The 18,182-nt window shown below is 41.2% G+C and overlaps 2 protein-coding genes across 4 annotated transcripts in view; both read left to right on the top strand.

Annotated features, from left to right (window-relative positions):
- The window catches only part of CPD (carboxypeptidase D), a 66,065-nt gene extending 55,172 nt beyond the window's left edge, over positions 1-10,893 (top strand). The window contains exons 16-21 of the mRNA XM_065911097.1: positions 1,311-1,406; positions 1,513-1,577; positions 2,807-2,938; positions 4,348-4,533; positions 5,199-5,298; positions 6,738-10,893. Of these exons, the coding sequence (XP_065767169.1) occupies positions 1,311-1,406; positions 1,513-1,577; positions 2,807-2,938; positions 4,348-4,533; positions 5,199-5,298; positions 6,738-6,964 (806 nt within the window). The 3' untranslated portion in view covers positions 6,965-10,893. The remainder of the gene's footprint in view (positions 1-1,310; positions 1,407-1,512; positions 1,578-2,806; positions 2,939-4,347; positions 4,534-5,198; positions 5,299-6,737) is intronic.
- A 5,594-nt stretch (positions 10,894-16,487) lies between these two features.
- Positions 16,488-18,182, top strand: part of GOSR1 (golgi SNAP receptor complex member 1) — a 45,261-nt gene continuing 43,566 nt past the window's right edge. For all 3 annotated transcript variants that reach the window (XM_065908821.1, XM_065908820.1, XM_065908823.1), the window contains exon 1: positions 16,488-16,569. In XM_065908821.1, the coding sequence (XP_065764893.1) occupies positions 16,539-16,569 (31 nt within the window). In that variant the 5' untranslated portion in view covers positions 16,488-16,538. The remainder of the gene's footprint in view (positions 16,570-18,182) is intronic.

Raw genomic sequence — 18,182 nt, 5'->3', positions numbered from 1 at the left:
CATTGTATGTGGAGATAATTTGTGTCATTTTCAATACATTTTCAAGTTTAAAAGGAATGTTGTAATTAGATTGCCCCCAAATTACAGTTGCCCCCAAATGTAGTAAAACATACCAAAATAGGTTTGTATTTTTCTGCAGTGACCTGTTAAACTCACAGTGCCTTTTAATATAAGAAAGTTGCTTCTCTTCTTGGTCAGATTATTCTGGGGTGAACAGACTAGAGTAGTTCAGTCGCTCTGTTGTGTCTGACTTTTTGCAACCCCATGAACTGCAGCACACCAGGCTTCCCTGTCCATCACCAACTCCCAGAGCTTGCTCAAACTCATGTCCATTGAGTCGGTGATGCCATCCAACCATCTCATCCTCTGTCGTCCCCTTCTCCTCCCACCTTCAATCTTTCCCAGCATTGGGGTCTTTTCCAATGAGTCAGCTCTTTGCATCAGGTGGCCAAAGAATTGGAGTTTTTCATCTTCAACATCAGTCCCTCCAATGAATATTCAGGACTGATTTCCTTTAGGATTGACTGGTTTGATCTCCTTACAGTCCAAGGGACTCTCAAGAATCTTCTCCAACACCACAGTTGTAATGCATCAATTCTTTGGTGCTCAGCTTTCTTTATAGTTCAACTCCCACATCCATACATGACTACTGGAAAAATCATAGCTTTGACTAGATGTACCTTTGTTGGCAAAGTAATGTCTCTGCTTTTTAATATGTTGTCTAGGTTGGTCATAACTTTTCTTCCAAAGAGCAAGCAGCTTTTAATTTCATGACTGCAATAACCATCTGCAGTGATTCTGGAGCCCAAGAAAATAAAGTCTGTCACTGTTTCCATTGTTTCCCTACCCATTTGCCATGAAGTGATGGGACCAGATGACATGATCTTAATTTTTTGAATGTTGAGTTATAGGCCAGCTTTTTCACTCTCCTCTCTTACTTTCATCAAGAGGCTCTTCAGTTCCTCTTCACTTTCTGCCATAAGGGTGGTGTCATCTGTGTATCTGAGCTTATTGATATTTCTCCCGGCAACCTTGATTTCAGCTTGTGCTTCATCCAGCCCAGCATTTCGCATGATGTACTCCACATAAAAATTAAATAAGCAGGGTGACAATATATAGCCTCGATGTACTCCTTTCCCTACTTGGGGTGAACAGAACCATGTACTTAATTATAATAACTCCTCAATCAACTTCCTTAAGGCACAAGATTTACTCGAAGGAAAGGAATGTGAATTCTGTGTCCATGAAGTTGAACTTGGGGAAAAATCCTTTTGATTTCTCTGCTAACTTCTGAATTTTTCTTTTTGTAGTGGAAAACAAAGAGACTCTAAAGCATCTGGCATCTCTTTATGCAAATAACCATCCATCCATGCATATGGGTCAGCCCAGTTGCCCCAATAAATCAGGTAGGTATTTTCCCTACCCTTTGTTACTGTTGTTGCTGTTTGGAGAGAGGACGAGGACTTGCCTTATATGATCTTATTGACACTAAATCTCCCAATGCTTCTATAGATGAGAATATTCCAGGAGGAGTAATGCGTGGAGCAGAATGGCACAGTCACCTGGGCAGCATGAAGGTATGTTTTATAGAATACGGTGAGAATGGGGTTGTAAATACGTACTGGACATGGAGTGAAAGAATAGGTGGCTTTTCTGATACAGCGAAGTGAATGAACTCTACTCAATACTCTGTAATAACCTAAATGGGAGAAGAATTTGTAAAAGAAAAGATACATGTATCTGTAGAACTGAATCACTCTGCTATATACCTGAAACTAACACAGCATTGTTAATCAGCTATACTCCAATATAAAATAAAGATTTTTTAAAAGAGAAGCAGCCTGAGTTAGTTAGAATATGAGGTGTAATGGAGAGCAACAGAGGATAACAATGGAAGGAGAGTTTGAGGCTTTGAATGCTTTGTTTTAGTAAGGAATGGGAAGCCATTGAAGTTTTGAACAGGGATATGGTGACATGATCTGAGCTGTGCTATGGAAAAACAATCTCTCAACAGTGGGTTAAGATGGTCTGGAGGAAGGAGAGACTGTGGTGCAGGGAGACTGTTTTAGAATAGTCTAGACAAGAACAACTGAAGTCCGAGATTAGAAAAGTGGCAATGGGAGTGGAATCAAGGGATGAAGTTTCAGAGATACTGTAGAGGTGGAATTCACCAGAGTTGACAAATTCTAGATGATAGCAAGAAATCAAAGATAAAAGATTTCATATCCATGTGATAAAATGAGTTATTGTCATTAACTGAATTGAATTAGGAAGAAGAGGTTTGGCAGTCGAGGGAAGGTGGAAAGTTAGGTTTTGGAACTTGTCCACACAAGTAGTTCCTACCTAAATATTTGCTATATTGCTGTATGGTAGGCTTGAGCCTCCAGGTTGCGAGTATCAGAGAGCAAGTACTTGTGCTTCTGCAGCTAAGAACTTTGAGAACAGCAGTAACAGCAATGAAATTCCAGGGTTTAAAGGGAAGCTGACACTCTGCATGTACTTTTCATTCATTCAACAAACCATAACAACAACCCCTCTACCAACCAGGCACTGTAGGAAGCACTGGAGATGTAAAAATGAATTAGACATAACCCCTGGTCTTAAGAATTCTCTTAGGAGTAGACGTGTTTGCGACTGATTATAATACCAAGGGGTTTATTTATATTTGCTGTGAAATGCTTTACAGATTCTTTGCTTACATCAGCCAAGTTGTCTTTTTATTCGATTCATCCCATTTGAGCATTACAAAGCCTCATTCTTGTGCTTATTCATCTTTCTGCATTTGTTTGTGAATTTTATATTCCAGGATTATAGTGTCACCTATGGCCACTGTCCGGAAATCACAGTGTATACGAGCTGCTGCTACTTCCCTAGTGCAGCACAACTCCCTTCGTTGTGGGCAGAAAATAAGAAATCTCTTCTCAGCATGTTGGTGGAGGTGAGTAATCCTCTATTAGAAGCAAACTCCCAGGAGTATGTTCAATGGAAACTTTTATCAAAACATTTTCTTCATCTTTCACCAAAATTTTGTGTTATTGACTTTATTTTTTAATAATTTTATTGTCTTATTTATTTATTTCTGGCCGTGCTGGGTCTTCACTGACGTGCAGGCCTTTCTCTAGTTGGGGAGAACAGAGACTCCTTTTCATTGCAGTGCTCGGGCTTCCCTCTGTGGTGGCTTCTCGTTGCAGAGCAGGGCTCTGGGGCACGTGGGCTCCGCAGTTGCGGCTCCCGGGTCTAGAGCACAGGCTCTCAGTAGTTGTGGCATGGGGGCATAGTTGCTCTGCAACATGTGGGATCTTCCCAGATCAGGGATCAAACTCACGTCTCTGACATTGACAGGTTGATTCTTTACCACTGAGCCACCAGGGAAGCCTCAATAGTATTTATTTTAAATGATATAGAAAGGAGAGTTTTATTCCTTTTATATTGCCTGAATAGGTGACATGAGTTCACATATCTGCTGTTTGATGAGGTAATTTAACCTGTGAGATGTCACAGGTTCTTCCACTGGAATATCACACAGTGTTACTCCTGAGGTGGGAAGTAAAACATTCAAGGCATAGGAGATCTGGGTTCTAACATTTTGGGCTTGACTCTATCAGAGTCCTCTTTTCACTTATTTCCATCTCTGTGCCTCTGCAGCAGTGAATGAGTAGCAAACAAGGTCAGAGTCAGTGGCAAGGGAGGAATAAGCCAGCCTTCTGGAGGGTTTTTGTGTGTGTGTGTGTGTGTGTGGTTTATGTCGTGTCTCAAGCTATTGCCCCTCGGATATCTGGCATCATGAAAATGTTGACTAAAAAATTATTCACAGCCTAAAAGTTGAGAGTTATGTTTTATTCGGTGAGAGCTTTTAGGACTTAAAGCCCAGGAGGCAGCATCTCCAGTAACCCTGAAAGAACTGCTCTGAGGAAGTTGGGGAGGAGCCAGGATATATAGGAGTTTTGCAACAAAGGGCAGGTAGTCTTAACATCAAAAGGTTGTTGTTAATTAAAGAAAACCAGATATCTCAAGTTAAGGAAGTTAGCCACTTTCTATACATGGGAAGATGCAAGAGGGTGAACCCACTAAAATCATTGCTTTGATATGCACCTCAGCTGTCTGGGGCCAGTATCCTGTGTTTCACATTCTGAGTTTTCTCAGGGCTCACCATGGGGAGTGGCTGCAGTTTGATGGCTGTTAGAAGGCAAGTATTCTTTTGCTTCCTAAGTTACCTCAGGGCTTACCAGCTCACCATCTGCTGTGGCTACAATCGCTGATGACTGTGACATTCTTTGTTTGCTGATATGGCAGACAATATTTCATTTATTAAAAACACAAATTTATATTTTAAACATTTTTTTTCAGGTTCATAAGGGAGTTCATGGATTTGTTAAAGATAAGACTGGAAAACCAATCTCTAAAGCAGTCATTGTACTCAATGAAGGAATAAAGGTACACACAAAAGACGGAGGTTATTTCCATGTACTGTTAGCCCCAGGTGTCCATAACATCAATGCCATCGCTGATGGGTATCAGCAACAACATTCACAGGTAAGAAACTCAACTTGAGTGGTATAACGTAAATTCTTGTTATTAATAATACTACTAGAAACAGGAATATATATATATGTTAGATATATATGTTAGTTGCCTAGTCATGTCCAACTCTTTGTGACCCCGTGGACTATGGCCCACCAGGCTGCTCTGTCCATGGAATTCTCAAGGCAGAAATACTGGAGTGGGTTGCCATTTCCTTCTCCAGGGGATCTTCCCAACCCAGGGATCAAACCCAGGTCTCCTACATTGCAGGCAGATTGTTTACTAGCTGAGCCACCAGGGAAGCCCAAGAATACTGGAGTCGGTAGCATATCCCTTCTCCAGGGGATCTTTCCAACCTAGAAGTTGAACCGGGGTCTTCTGCATTGCAGGCAGATTCTTTACCAGCTGAGCTACCAGGGATTAAACTTCTGTTTAACTTCTGGTTAACATTAAACTCTTGTTAGGAAACTTGTAGGCAACAAAGAAAAGTGGGCTATCTCCTGATTATGATAGTTATCTTTCTATCCTTTAGCAACAAAAGGGAAATTTTTGTAGCATTTTGTATACTTTAGATGACAACCAACCATCTCCTTTGCTGTAAAGGCCCTAGGAACATAGAGTGGATACAGTATACCTTAAGTAAACATTTTCCTCATTCTTGCACTTTGTCTTCCTAGGTTTTTGTGCGTCATGATGCTGCAAGTTCTGTGGTAATAGTCTTTGACACAGATAACCGGATCTTTGGGTTGCCAAGGGAGCTTGTGGTAACTGTATCAGGTAAATTTTCAGTAGTCGAAGTTAAAAACTCATCCTGACATTTCAGGTTGAGAGTGGATCAGCTCCACAATCATCTGAACCTTCTCCTCTACTGTCTCCTACCTAAACGTGATTTTCCTAGAATACTTTCCTGGAATATTTTCCCATATGTTCTCACAGCTTGCCTCTTCCCATTTTCTGGTCTGTACTCAAATGTCATCTCCACAGAGAGGCCTTCCACCCTGATTACCCTAGCTAAAATAATACCCCTATCACTGTCCCTGCCTCACATGTTTGGGTTAAAGTACTTCTCACTAGCTGCCATTACATTATATATTTAGTCATTTATTTGTCTGTATTTGATCTCCCCCACTAAAACATGAGCTCTGACAGGAAAGGGCTTTTATCTGCCTCCCCAGTGCCTAGAACCATGGGTGGCATGTAGTGGGTCTTAAGGAAGAGCCACTTCACTCTTGGTTGAATGAATGACTTGCTAAGATCTTAAGTCCTTTGGACTTTGACTTATATTAGTTCTATTTTTCCCATGATCCTGGAAGGAGGGCATATTTGTTTCCTCCAGGATTAATGTGCCATTGCTTGAATTACTGAAAGTTTGAGAAGGAAAAAATGTGGTAAAACAATAAATACTCTGCTGTATTGTATCTTTGGACACAAAAACCTTGGTTTATTTCTAAGGAGAGCTTGAACCTGTTTGAAAATAACCAAGTTTTATTACAGGGGGTGTTGGGGAGAAATCCTTGGTTGAGAGAGAGAGTGGTATTTTGGAAACATGGGCAAATCATGGGGCCTGTTGTGTGGTGTTTACAGTAGACTAGTTCTTAACTTGAACCAGATAAAGCATGAATCACAAAGTGCTTAGAAAGACAGAAGCTGGGATTCAGTTTAAATCTGACTCTGCCATCCATTTGGTGTTGTGCACTTAATTTTTATTATGATTTTGTTAGTTGTATCTTATGTTCCTTAGACTCTTATTCTGATAACCTTATGTAAAAATATTTTACATAAATGAGGGATTTGGAATGAGATGAAAATTTACTGGAAAGGAAAAGTAGAAGTCATTGATTGATTTTAAAAAGCGGGTTGCACAGTATTAGCCATAGTTCTGCATTGTGGTAAAAGAAAAAAATATATTTGTAAACATATACACAGGCATGAAGGAAAATCCAGAAAAAATATGCACTAGGGTTGCTAAAAATGATCTCAGGATAATGGGAATGTGAGGAAGTAGAGTTTGGGGTTTGGGTTTTTAGTATTTTGCTTACCTATATTTTTCTAATTTTGCGCATAATACATGTTACTACTTCTATAATAATAAAAGGTTGTTTTTAAGTTCATGAGATAAATAAATAAGGGAATATGCTAAAAAATGCTATTGTAAGCAGCTGCTTATTTGCATCTTTCAGCTAGAGCTCCACTCATGTGATGGTTCTGTTTGACAGGTGCCACCATGTCGGCATTGATCTTAACAGCTTGCATTATCTGGTGCATCTGCTCAATCAAGTCTAACAGACACAAGGATGGCTTTCATCGGCTCAGGCAGCATCACGATGAGTATGAAGATGAAATTCGCATGATGTCAACTGGCTCCAAGAAGTCTCTCTTAAGCCATGAGTTCCAGGACGAAACAGACACTGAGGAGGAAACGTTATATTCCAGCAAACATTGAAACACACGCCTTGCATCTCTCCCAGCATAAGTACCAAGCAAAGTTACAGTTCTTTTTGGGAGACACTGCATCAAGGAGAGAGACTATCTTGTTTCTTCAAAGAGCTTTGGGAAGTTAACTTGCTAAATTTGTATTCTCTGTGAATTTGGCTGCAGTTTTGAACTTCCCCTCCTTAAAGTACTCTTATCTTTAAAAAAAAAAATCTGCTTTCTATTTATGCAGCAGAGATGGAACAGCCACTTCGTTTTTCTTTTATAATTTAAGATGAGCTGTTTGGAGCTTATGTTGCAACTGCACAAAGCCAACTAGTGGATGTTGTCTTTTGCACATCAGGTGGTTTACTAGTGGCTTTAGCTTTTTCTCTTTATTTTAAATGGCCAAAAGAATCCCAGAAACATTAAGGCAGGGACAGCAGTCAGAATCTGACATAAAGCTTTAAAAACTCACATTTTTTTTTAACCTATTGAGGAGTACTTCTCTCTAGTTATTGAATAGCTGGAGTTTCTCTTATTATTCAGGTTTAATGGAGGCTGAATTTATTTTGAAACTTATATAGAGCATTAGGAAATGAATAAATGGGCTTCTGTATTGGGCTTTCTACCTGTTCCAAGGCTAGATCAGAAGTGGTGGGCTGTGCTCTAAGCACAGAGGATTTCTCTACCTCTTTTTAAGGTTTAGCAAAGTTCTAAACATCCCCATTTTGAGGGATCACTCATTGACTCTGTTGTAAAAAGATCTCAATGTCCACTTGAGTAGAGCCAAGAAGGAGATCTAGCAAAAGCTAAAACTCATGTTGCCTATCTTTTAATGCGGTAAAAACCCACAGGTGCTGTTGCTTTTATCTGTGAAGCACTAGTTTATTCTAGGAATGCCTAATTCTCTAATACTTCCTAAATTCGAACCTTTTTTCTATGTTGTACACTTAGGGTTTTCAGATGACCTGGCAATCGACAAGATCTGAATTCTACTGAAAATACCTGGAAGTATGGAAGAAACCTCCTTGCACATTCTTAACCTACATTTGAACACAAAATATCTACACTTCATGTCCAGCCCAGGCCGGCACCCTCTCATAGCATCCTGTTACTGAAATAGCTTGGCCAGCCTTATTCATAAAGGCCTCTGCAAGTGATTGGGTTCTTTGTCCTAATGTTTCATTTGGCAGTCTCTTCTTGATGAACCAATTTTGTTGAAAGTTCAGTTGAAAGCACTTAAATATGGCTCCCTCTATTAAAAAAAAACAAACAAAAAATATAAACACCATAGTGAGAAAGTATCATCTTCAGTGCCACTGAAGTTATTGCAAACGCCTAAAAGATTTGCATTTTACTGTACTATGCTATTCAATGGAAATTCTGCTTTTTTGTGAGTATGAGTCTTACCAATGATCTAACAGTTTAATGCCTTGGAATGTTTTAACGGCCAAGTTGCTGCTGAACTTGTACTAAATCAGGGGATCAAAAAACTTGCCCTCATCTTTTCAAGTTGAATTCTGTATCCATTCATGTATCAGTCATCCCAAAGCTTTCACATGGAGTGGTTTACCACCCACCTAGGTCATTCAACCCAGTTTCCTGAGAAATGTACCCAAAGTAGCTTTACGCAAAGAGATCTGGTTTAGCAGGAATGATGGAGTCATGACATTTATTACTGAGTAGCTATAGTCTAGTTTGTGTGGTTCAGGGTTAAGCTCTTCTGGTATTAATTCTGTTTTCAACACAACTCTCAGTTTTGAGCCCCTACCACCCTACTCTCAGCTCACCACATGCACAGAACAGAGGTCATGAGATTCTGAAACTTAATGAAATATACATGATTTAGTTTCTTCTGATAATACTTTACATTTTCCTTAAGGGGATGATGTGGTCGCATTGCTCTTTTCAGCTTTATTTTTAAGAGTGCAAAGTCAGAAAACCCACAAAGGGCCTGTGAGTGGGAGTGGCTGGCTCCACTTGGGACAATTGCAGTTAGAAGTGAAACAAAGTTGATGAGACAACCTTCAACTTTATTAACATTGGTCTTCACTAGAGGGTGCCTTTTAAATTCATTTCTCTCTTGAATGAAACATATCTTTCACTGTACATCACAGTGACTGGAGTCCATGCCTTTTCAGCATGTATAAAATATTTTTAGAGATGAACATACAAATAGTTCTTTTAATTAATGTTTCCTGAAAGGAAAACCAAATTCTGCTATAAATCTTGAATCTCTAATGAATTTCTAAATGATGCATTGCTCTGGAAAACAAGGCCTTCTCAGCCTGTTACCTGTTACCATGAATGTACAGGATCATGACTACTAAGACTGTGTTCTCTGCCCTGCTTGGTCTTTTATTTGTGGACCTAATGTAATATTAGACCACATTAACTGCTTAAGGCATTGAAGCCATATGGCATGGGGAATGCATTTCTTCAGTATTTCTCCTAGAGACTTTCCATTTCCCTGGAGTCATGGAGGCAAGTAAGTATCACAGTATTAAGAAATTTGCCCAAAACCTGAGTTGTGCCTTTTTTTAACTCACAAGGCGTTTTTTTATTTTCTGTCCTGGTGATCAGTGTGTAAGCCTTCTTCCCTCGCAACTCCTTAATAAAAGCAAAGTGATTGAGTAGGTCATGTTCAAAGTGTCTGCCTGTGTAAATGCACTTGTACTGATTATACAGTTCAATAAGAAGAATTCAAGTTAATTTCAGAGGGCAAGGCCCTTTAGTTTTGATGTATTTTGCTGAACATTTGAGTAGTGGTTGGGACCCCATCCAGTTAAGGAATGCTTACAATTCTCTTTGGAGGGAATGTGCTTTGGGACTTTGTCATCCTCCAGAAAGGAAACAGAATGTATATTTGGCCCAGTGTGATTGACTGGTTAACCTTTGGTAAGTTTCACCTGAATGAGATTTGCTGAATTAATAATGAGTATTGAACGTAAAACTAACTATCAGTTGGCAAATAAATAAAAGGTAGTGCTGATGACTGAGCTTATTGTGTTTCTGAGCTAACACCAGGTTACTCAGGATAACCATGACCTGTTCTTCTATTTCCATTTATTCTCAGCAGTAAATCATTTTATTTTCCTTTGGCCAGAAATGCACTTGTGCCAGGTTTTGTCCTTGCTGTATTAAAAGCTTCTTGGCTGCAAATGCCATCATAGTGCCCTACGTGATGGTTCTCCAGCAGAATAATTTTTAACAGTAGCAACTTTGATGTTACTACAAAAATTCCACTACGGTTGATGTTCAGTGATTTTCTAGCTAGCAAATTTTTGATAAGTATTTGGATTTCTGATTTGTTGTAATTAAAGCAGATTTGGGGGGTGTGATTAATGTCAGCTAAACTTGGATTTCCAGTTCAGCAAGAAATATTTCCCAATACCCAATTCTCCTGTTTTTAGCAATAATTCATGAATATTTCACTTGACTTTCAGAATATTATCCTAGTTGATTTTGATTTGGCAGAATCTATTGTGAAATTTGAAAACAGGCTACCATTTTGAGGCAGTTGGATATAAACTCTATAAATGTGTATGACTCTGGCTTCTACAAATGGCATAACATGAGTGTACAAGCTACATTCTCTGCTGGCCATGCTGCAGATTTTCTGGAGGTATGACATAGTGGTATTTTTCTACTCTCAGATTAAAAATCAACTTTTCACCTCTCCACTTTTTCAGAGTGACATTCCCCAGTTCCAGAACAATCTATAGCTATTTACATAAGGTGCCCAAGACTCCTTCATCTCAAGTGCTTCAGTCTTTGGTTTATTATCATGCACTGTGCCTTCAAAACGAAATTTTTAAAAGGGACTTTAAATGAAGATGAATAGTAGTTTAAAAAAGTCAATCTGTGTAATTTATGTGAAATCTAACTGTAATGAGGTCCTTTCTGTTTTTTATATGTAAACAGATCTACTAATCCTGTATAAAGGTTATTTTATGATGTCTGTCTTTCTTTGTGTTTTGTCTCATAATCTTTTTTCAAAAGCAGTAGACCAGAAAAGGTTATTGTCTCAATTCAAAAGTTACGGATTTAGTGTTTCTACCTATTCGAGGGGAAAAATAGTACCAGACAAGGAATACAGGTTGTTAGCTGCAGAGTGTTTCTGTCTTCATGAATTGGCTTAACATAAAACTATGTTTCTGGAATAATTACATAATAGCCACAGGTCAGCTAGATTGATGTGTGAGTCTAGTCATTCCACAATGAACATAATAAAACTGGCCATGGAAAGGTTTATGTATCCATCTCAAGCTTGTTTTAAATTTGGTTCTTTTTATAGATAAGCAGAGTTAGAGTAATGTGTCCTGGCACTTTTAGACACAGTGGTAATGAACTTAAAAGCCCCTTTTCATTTAGCAATGATTTGTTGATACTGTTGCTTTAACAGGAATTGAAAAACCAAAATTATATTAAAAAAAACATGGGCTCTGCAGGAATTCATACTCCAGGCCAGAGAAATAGAAATGAAAATAAGCTGTACTTCTGTTGTGACTGGTTCCTCTAAGAAGAAGATCTGCTATGGAAGGGGTACAGCCCAGAGTTGAGCATGGACTTCAGAGCTGAATCAGTCTCCCACTGACTCTTGGCTCTGCCACTTGCTTCCTCTGTGACTTTGTTTTGTACAAGCTTCTTAAGGTTCTCTTGAGTCTCGGTTTCTCTACTGATTAAGGAATAATACCTGATAGAACTGCAGTGGGAATGAAGCAAAATGATATTAGCAAAGGGCCCAACATTGTATGTGACTCACAAATTGAATGACCTTGGTAAACAGTATCCTTTGCTGTTTTCTGATCCCTTTGAAAGAAAGTTATTTTAATCACATATATGAACAAAAGTTGAGAAGGCGATGGCACCCCACTCCAGTACTCTTGCCTGGAAAATCCCATGGACGGAGGAGCCCGGTAGGCTGCAGTCCATGGGGTCGTTAAGAGTCGGACACGACTGAGCGACTTCTCTTTCACTTTTCACTTTCATGCCTTAGAGAAGGAAATGGCAACCCACTCCATTATTCTTGCCTGGAGAATCCCAGGGACGGGGGAGCCTGGTGGGCTGCCGTCTATGGGGTCGCACAGAACCGGACACGGCTGAAGCGACTTAGCAGCAGCAGCAGCATGAACAAAAGGTCGGTTTACAGGTGGCCTTTTTAATTTAGAAGAAATCCCTAGACATGAATACTAAAAATAAAAACTTCCGTCACGTGGTTCCATAGATTGTATACAGCAGGGCTTGTGCTGTGCTAAGTCGCTTCAGTCGTGTCAGACTCTGCAAATCTATGGACTGGGCAGCCCACCAGGCTCTTCTGTCCACGGGATTCTTCTGGCAAGAATACTGGAGTGGATTGCCGTGCCCTTCTCCAGGGGATTTTCCTGACCCAGGGATTGAGCCTGCGTCTCTAAAGTCTCCTGCGTTGGCAGGCAGACTCTTTACCACTAGCGCCACCTGGGAATGGCAGTAAAATTTTAAATTATGCCAAATGCTTCATATTTGGTTTTAAGTAAAATTAGAGTATATTTATGCTTACTCAGTGAGAACAGCCTTACTTAACTGCTTCGAGAAATATGAACAGTAATAATGGTTCTTTGTCCGCCAATATTTGAAGTATTTTCCTGAATTTTTGGAGTTGTCTCAGAAAGAACAAGAACCTTTTGCTTTATGTTATAAACATTGAGATGAACATCCAGGTCACTGAAAACATTGGTGGCAGTCTAAGCTACCTGTCTCCCAGTGTTTCACTGGAAAATAATGCAAAAAACAAGAAGGAAAAAGTAAATATACAGAAACCTCAGTGTAAGTTGAAGCCAGAGAATTTCAAAACTCCAAACTAACAATAAGATAAGAAAAATAACCAAATCTCAGCATACACTCTCATACACCCTGCCTCAACCCTAGCCCAGTACAAGGCTTTGTGGAGAAAAGGCAGAAGAGGAATTCCAGCACTGGGCCTAACGGTAGGATAAAACTACTTCCAGAAAGACTAAGTGCATCTTAAGTCTGAATGGCCTAAAAAAGAAAAAAAACAAAAAACAAAAACATGTCCAAGCAGATCAGATCGGAGCACAAACCATAGAGAAGAGGCTCTGGAGTGAGTATAACTTAAAGGGGTCGAAAAGAGTCAGACACAACTTAGGGACTGAACAAGAACAACAAACAATAAGGAGTCAATCTTGGACACACGGGAAAAAGTACAAAAGAAGAAGCACCCTTTGACAATTGGGCGATGAGAACAAAAAGAAAGAGGACAGTTTAGAGTCCTGCAAGATAAATGAAAACTGGGCTTCCCTGGTGGCTCAGTGGTGGGGAATCTGCCTGCCAATGCAGGGGGACACGGGTTCGATCCCTGCTCTGGAAAGATTCCACAAGCACAGGGCAACTGAGCCTGTGAGCCACAATGACCGAATCCACGTGCTGCAACTACTGAAGCCTGAGTACCTAGAGCCTGTGCCACTCTACAAGAGAAGCCTCCGCAATGAGAAGCCCACACACCACAGCTAGAGAGTGGCCTCTGCTCACCGCAACTAGAGGAAGGCTCAGCGCAGACATAAATATTTTTTAAAAAGATAAAACCTGTTGAAGGTTTGGAAAGTTACTAAAGTAACAAGGGCTTAAGGGTCAACACCCTAGCAAAGGGAGTTCAGAGGTGAACGTAATGAAGTTTTCTCCTTAAGGCAATTGTTGATTTGTAAGTGGTGAGTAAGAGACACGGTAACAGAGAACCCACACAGAAGCTTTCGGCAGGTGATGCGAGATCAGCACCTATCAAGGAAGAGGGCACTGGTCATCAGACTTTCAATTAGGACATGTGCATGACTACACATCACAACAGCAGTAATTACAAGTAACCGAAACAGGCGAATTTTTACATAGAATCCCACTTGGTATTAGTCCCACCCCACACTGGAGTAAACTGATCTGCCCCTACATGAAGTGCCTACAAGAAGCAGAAAATTGTGAGTCTCCTATGATTACTACAAATTTTAATCTATAATGTAAAACATCCAATTAAAAGTTCCTTTTATTATCCCATCTCAAATGATGAAAGAGCAAGGAAAAAAATAGAAACAGGGCCACGGGAGTCACAGATTCTTCAGTTACCACTCAGACTTTAAAAGAATGGAAAGGGATAAACTCAGGAAAGTAAAAGATAAGATGGAAGAATTTTAGCAGATAATTGTGCTAAGTCGCTCAGTTGTGTCCAACTCTTTGCGACCCTATGGACTGTAGCCTGCCAGGCTCCTCTGTCCATGGGATTCTCCAGGCAAGAATACTGGAGTGGGTTGCCATGCCCTCCTCCAGGGGATCTTCCCAACCCAGGGATTGAACCCGTGTCTCTTACATCTCCTGCATTGGCAGGCAGGTTCTTTACCACTAGCTCCACCTGGGAAGCCCTTGGCAGATAATTAACATCTATTAAAAATTAGAGACTTTCACTTAAGGACAAAATGGACTAGATGTAGTTCTATTCCTCCCACCAAGCACAGCAAAAAACCAAAAAACTCATGCATTATACATAAAATAAAGGAGACTCAGGTAGAGGAAAGGCAGACCACCCAGGAACCTCTAAGTGATCTCCTGCATCCAAGGAATGACACACTCGTGAGTTCCCTGGGTTTTCTTTTTGGCCTCATGTATCTCATAATAGATGTTGCCTCATGTATCCCATAATGGATCCTGGAGACATTAACAACCCAGAAACGCCAAAGGGCGCAGACAAAAAAAAGTAAAGAAAAGCCTTCTCCTGTCAAAGAACCAGGAAAGGGGCAATCTACCAGGGCAGAACAGTCTACGATAACAATTGTACTAATCCAGCCAATTGCTACGGAAAAAACCGAGGCCATCTCTACCCTCCGCCAGCATAGGCTGAACAGACAGCCTAGAACACTTTCCCACTGCCTGGGTGGTATCAAAGAGGGCCACATGGGGAGCTAGGACTGTCACTACCACATAGTGATAATGAAGTCCCCTGTCATGGTGTCAGTGGGGGAGCAGTAACAAGTCACCCTTCCCACCTGGACGCTTAACAACACCCTTCCCACCTGGACGCTTAACAACAAAGGCCAAGATGGAGGGGGTGGGGTGTGTGTGTGTGTGTGTGTGTGTGTGTGTGTGTGTGTGTGTCAACTTTCACTCCCAGCTAGTAGTAACAAGGTTCTACTATCTTTCTCATCAGCATAGAGTCAAAGGAGCTCTGCTTAAACAGAAGTGTTAAATGAGATCCAGACTCTTATTCAATATGATGCCTAAAATATCCAGAATACAATTTTTTAAATCACTTATTATACAAAGACCCCAGAAAATTTCAACTTGAATTTAAAAAAGACAACAGATGCCAACATCAAAATGACACAGACATGGAAATTATCTGACAAGGATATAATAAAAATATTTCAATGAGCAATTACAAATAATCTTAGAATAGATGATAAAAAGAATCTCCACAAAGAAAACCTCTCACCAAATAAATAAAAGATATAAGGAACCAAATGAAAATTTTTGATCTGAAAAAATTCAAAGAAACATACCTAAAACCCACCATAATCAACCTTCTGAAAACTAAAGATAATGAAAAAGTTTTTAAAGCAGAGAGAAGAGATATATTAGTTTTAGTGGAAAAAATTCAAATAACAGCCAATATCTCATCAGAAACTGTGGAATCTGGAAGGAATTGGCACATTTTTCAAGTGCTGGGGGGAAAAAAGCAATTGTCAGCCCCAGATTCCTAATCTGGCAACGAAATTTTTCAGGAATGGGGAAAGCCAGATATCTCAGACGAAGAAAAACTAACAGAATTTGTCTCCAGCTGAACTACTTTTTAACAAATGACTAAAGGAGGTTCTTGAAACAGAACATGATACAAGGCGGAGGTAGGATGCAGAGGTTGGTCTCGGGAAGAAAAGAGCCTCTGGCTCCGAGAAAGAGGTGGCTGAAGAAACACACTTGAGAGAAGGTGAAGGAAACAGGCAGTTGGGTCTGAGGGTGACTTTCTTCTCAGCCTGGGAGATAGCTCCTGCTGCAGCTGCTGCTAAGTCGCTCCAGTCGTGTCCGACTCTGTGCGACCCCATAGAGGGCAGCCCACCAGGATCCTCTGTCCCTGGGATTCTCCAGGCAAGAACACTGGAGTGGGTTGCCATTTCCTTCTCCAATGCATGAAAGTGAAAAGTGAAAGTGAAGTTGCTCAGTCTTGTCGGACTCTTCTCGACCCCAAGGACCGTAGCCTACCAGGCCCCTCCGTCCACGGGATTTTACAGGCAAGAGTACTGGAGTGGGTTGCCATGTCCTTCTCCAGGGGAGGTATCGCCTAAAGAGCGGATAAACCCAGCCAGCTCAAGGCGATGATGCGGGTTTGGGACGCGGAGAGCGAATACAGACACGAAAAAGACAGATGTTCAGGTGTCAGGCGCTAAATCTGAAGCTGTCCATCCCACCACTCAAAAGGTGTAATATGATAAATCGACCACCAGGTGGCGGTGTCTGTGGAAGCTCACGTATCCCATCGGCCCTGGCGCCCAGCGGAAGAAGGCGTGGACGTGACTCTCTGGCTCGCCCCGCCTCAACTCTCCTATCCCCACTGACGTTGGACAACAAAGATGGCGGCAGGAACGAGCAATTACTGGGAAGGTGAGGGGAGACCTCCTTGTACGTCTTGCCAAGGGGCAGAAGGGCTGAGTAAGGACGGGTCTTGGCGGAGGCAGCAGAGGGAAGAGCCTGGCCTCCAGAGCGGCTGAGTTGAGGGGTAGGGCTGGTCTAGTGGGAGTCCTCGGGCCTGGGAGTTGTAGAAACCGTACGGTCCGGGGAGGAGGCTGACCTGATCGGCAGTGGGACCTGGGGCAGGTGTTGGGCAGAGAAGGCTGAGCCGCGGCCGACGGGAAGAGGGTCTGATTCTCCGGAGGAGAGGTGGGCTGAGGCGGTAGCGGAACTTGGACGGAGGGGTTTGGGGTGTGAACTCTGAGAGGAAGCGAGTGTTGAGTCCAGAAGACTGGAGCAGTCAGCGTCTTAGAGTTGAGGTCGCTGTTGGACAATTGAGTAGGAAAAGAGAAAGGAGGAACTTGTCGGTCCGGTCCATCGAGGGAAGTTGTGTGAGCGGAATGTCTCCCTCCTGTAGGGTCCCCTTGGCAGCTTCGGGCTGGGACTTCGAGGATTGGGTGGCGAGTCGCGTTTGAAGGCAGAGGAAATAACTTTACTCTCTGCTCCGGAGATCGGTTTTGTTAAAAAGAGAAAGTTGAGAGAATCAATGTGAATTGTAATGATTGCATCTGCTATACCTCTTCTATCAAAAAAAAAAAAAACCCCATCATGTGACAAGTACGGTTATTTAATTCCTGAAAATATGATTCGATAAAGTGGTCTCATGTAAAGCTCATTTCTGGACCATGATGATGAACAGAGATCAGAGAAGGCTCACCTTTTTTTTTTTTTTTGGTCTATTGTCTCTTTGCTCTACTGCAAAATATAATAGAAACTACTCTCCGAAACCCCTTTCCCTTTTAACCTATTTCCTCCTGCTCCCCATTGAAGCCTCTGGAGACCACCACAAATAACAGTATTGTCACGATCAGCCTCTTGGTCTAGAATACTTTATTCTAAGTTCATGGGTACTTGCCTGTCATACTTTCAGTATGCTTTTACTTGATATTTCATTACCAGAGAAGACAATGACTAATTACAGAGAAGCGTGCTAATAGTTTAAAATGTATTAAAGCTCTTATTTGAAATGTGTGTGCTAGCTAGAAAATATTTTTAAATTATGTAGAAGTGGTTATTGGTATCTTTAATTTAGTCATTAGGCTATACTTTTTTGAAGCATCGTGCTATAATAGTTATAGCAGCTTATTTTTTTATTGAGTATACTTGCTTTACAGTTGTGTTAGTTGCTATTGTACAGTGAAGTGCATCAGCTATGTATATGCATATATCCCCTCCCTCTTGAACTCCCTCCTGCCCCCTCCATCCCACCCATCTAGCTTATCACAGAGCTCTGCGCTGAGCTCCCTGTGCTATAGGCAGTAGGTTCCCACCAGCTATTTTAGGCATTTCTCTCTCTCTCTAGTGGCTAAGTCTGTGACCAACTCTTGCAATCCCATGGACTGCAGCCTGCCAGGCTCCTCTGTCCATGGGATTCTCCAGGCAAGAATACTGGAGTGGGTTGCCATTTCCTTCTCCAGGGGATATTCCCGACCCAGGAATCAAACCCAGGTCTCCTGCGTTGCAGGCAGATTCTTTACCAACTGAGC

The sequence above is a fragment of the Muntiacus reevesi genome, chromosome 18 (assembly GCF_963930625.1).
Source record: "Muntiacus reevesi chromosome 18, mMunRee1.1, whole genome shotgun sequence".
Taxonomy (NCBI): Eukaryota; Metazoa; Chordata; class Mammalia; order Artiodactyla; family Cervidae; genus Muntiacus; species Muntiacus reevesi.
This window is presented reverse-complemented; position numbering and strand designations above follow the sequence as displayed.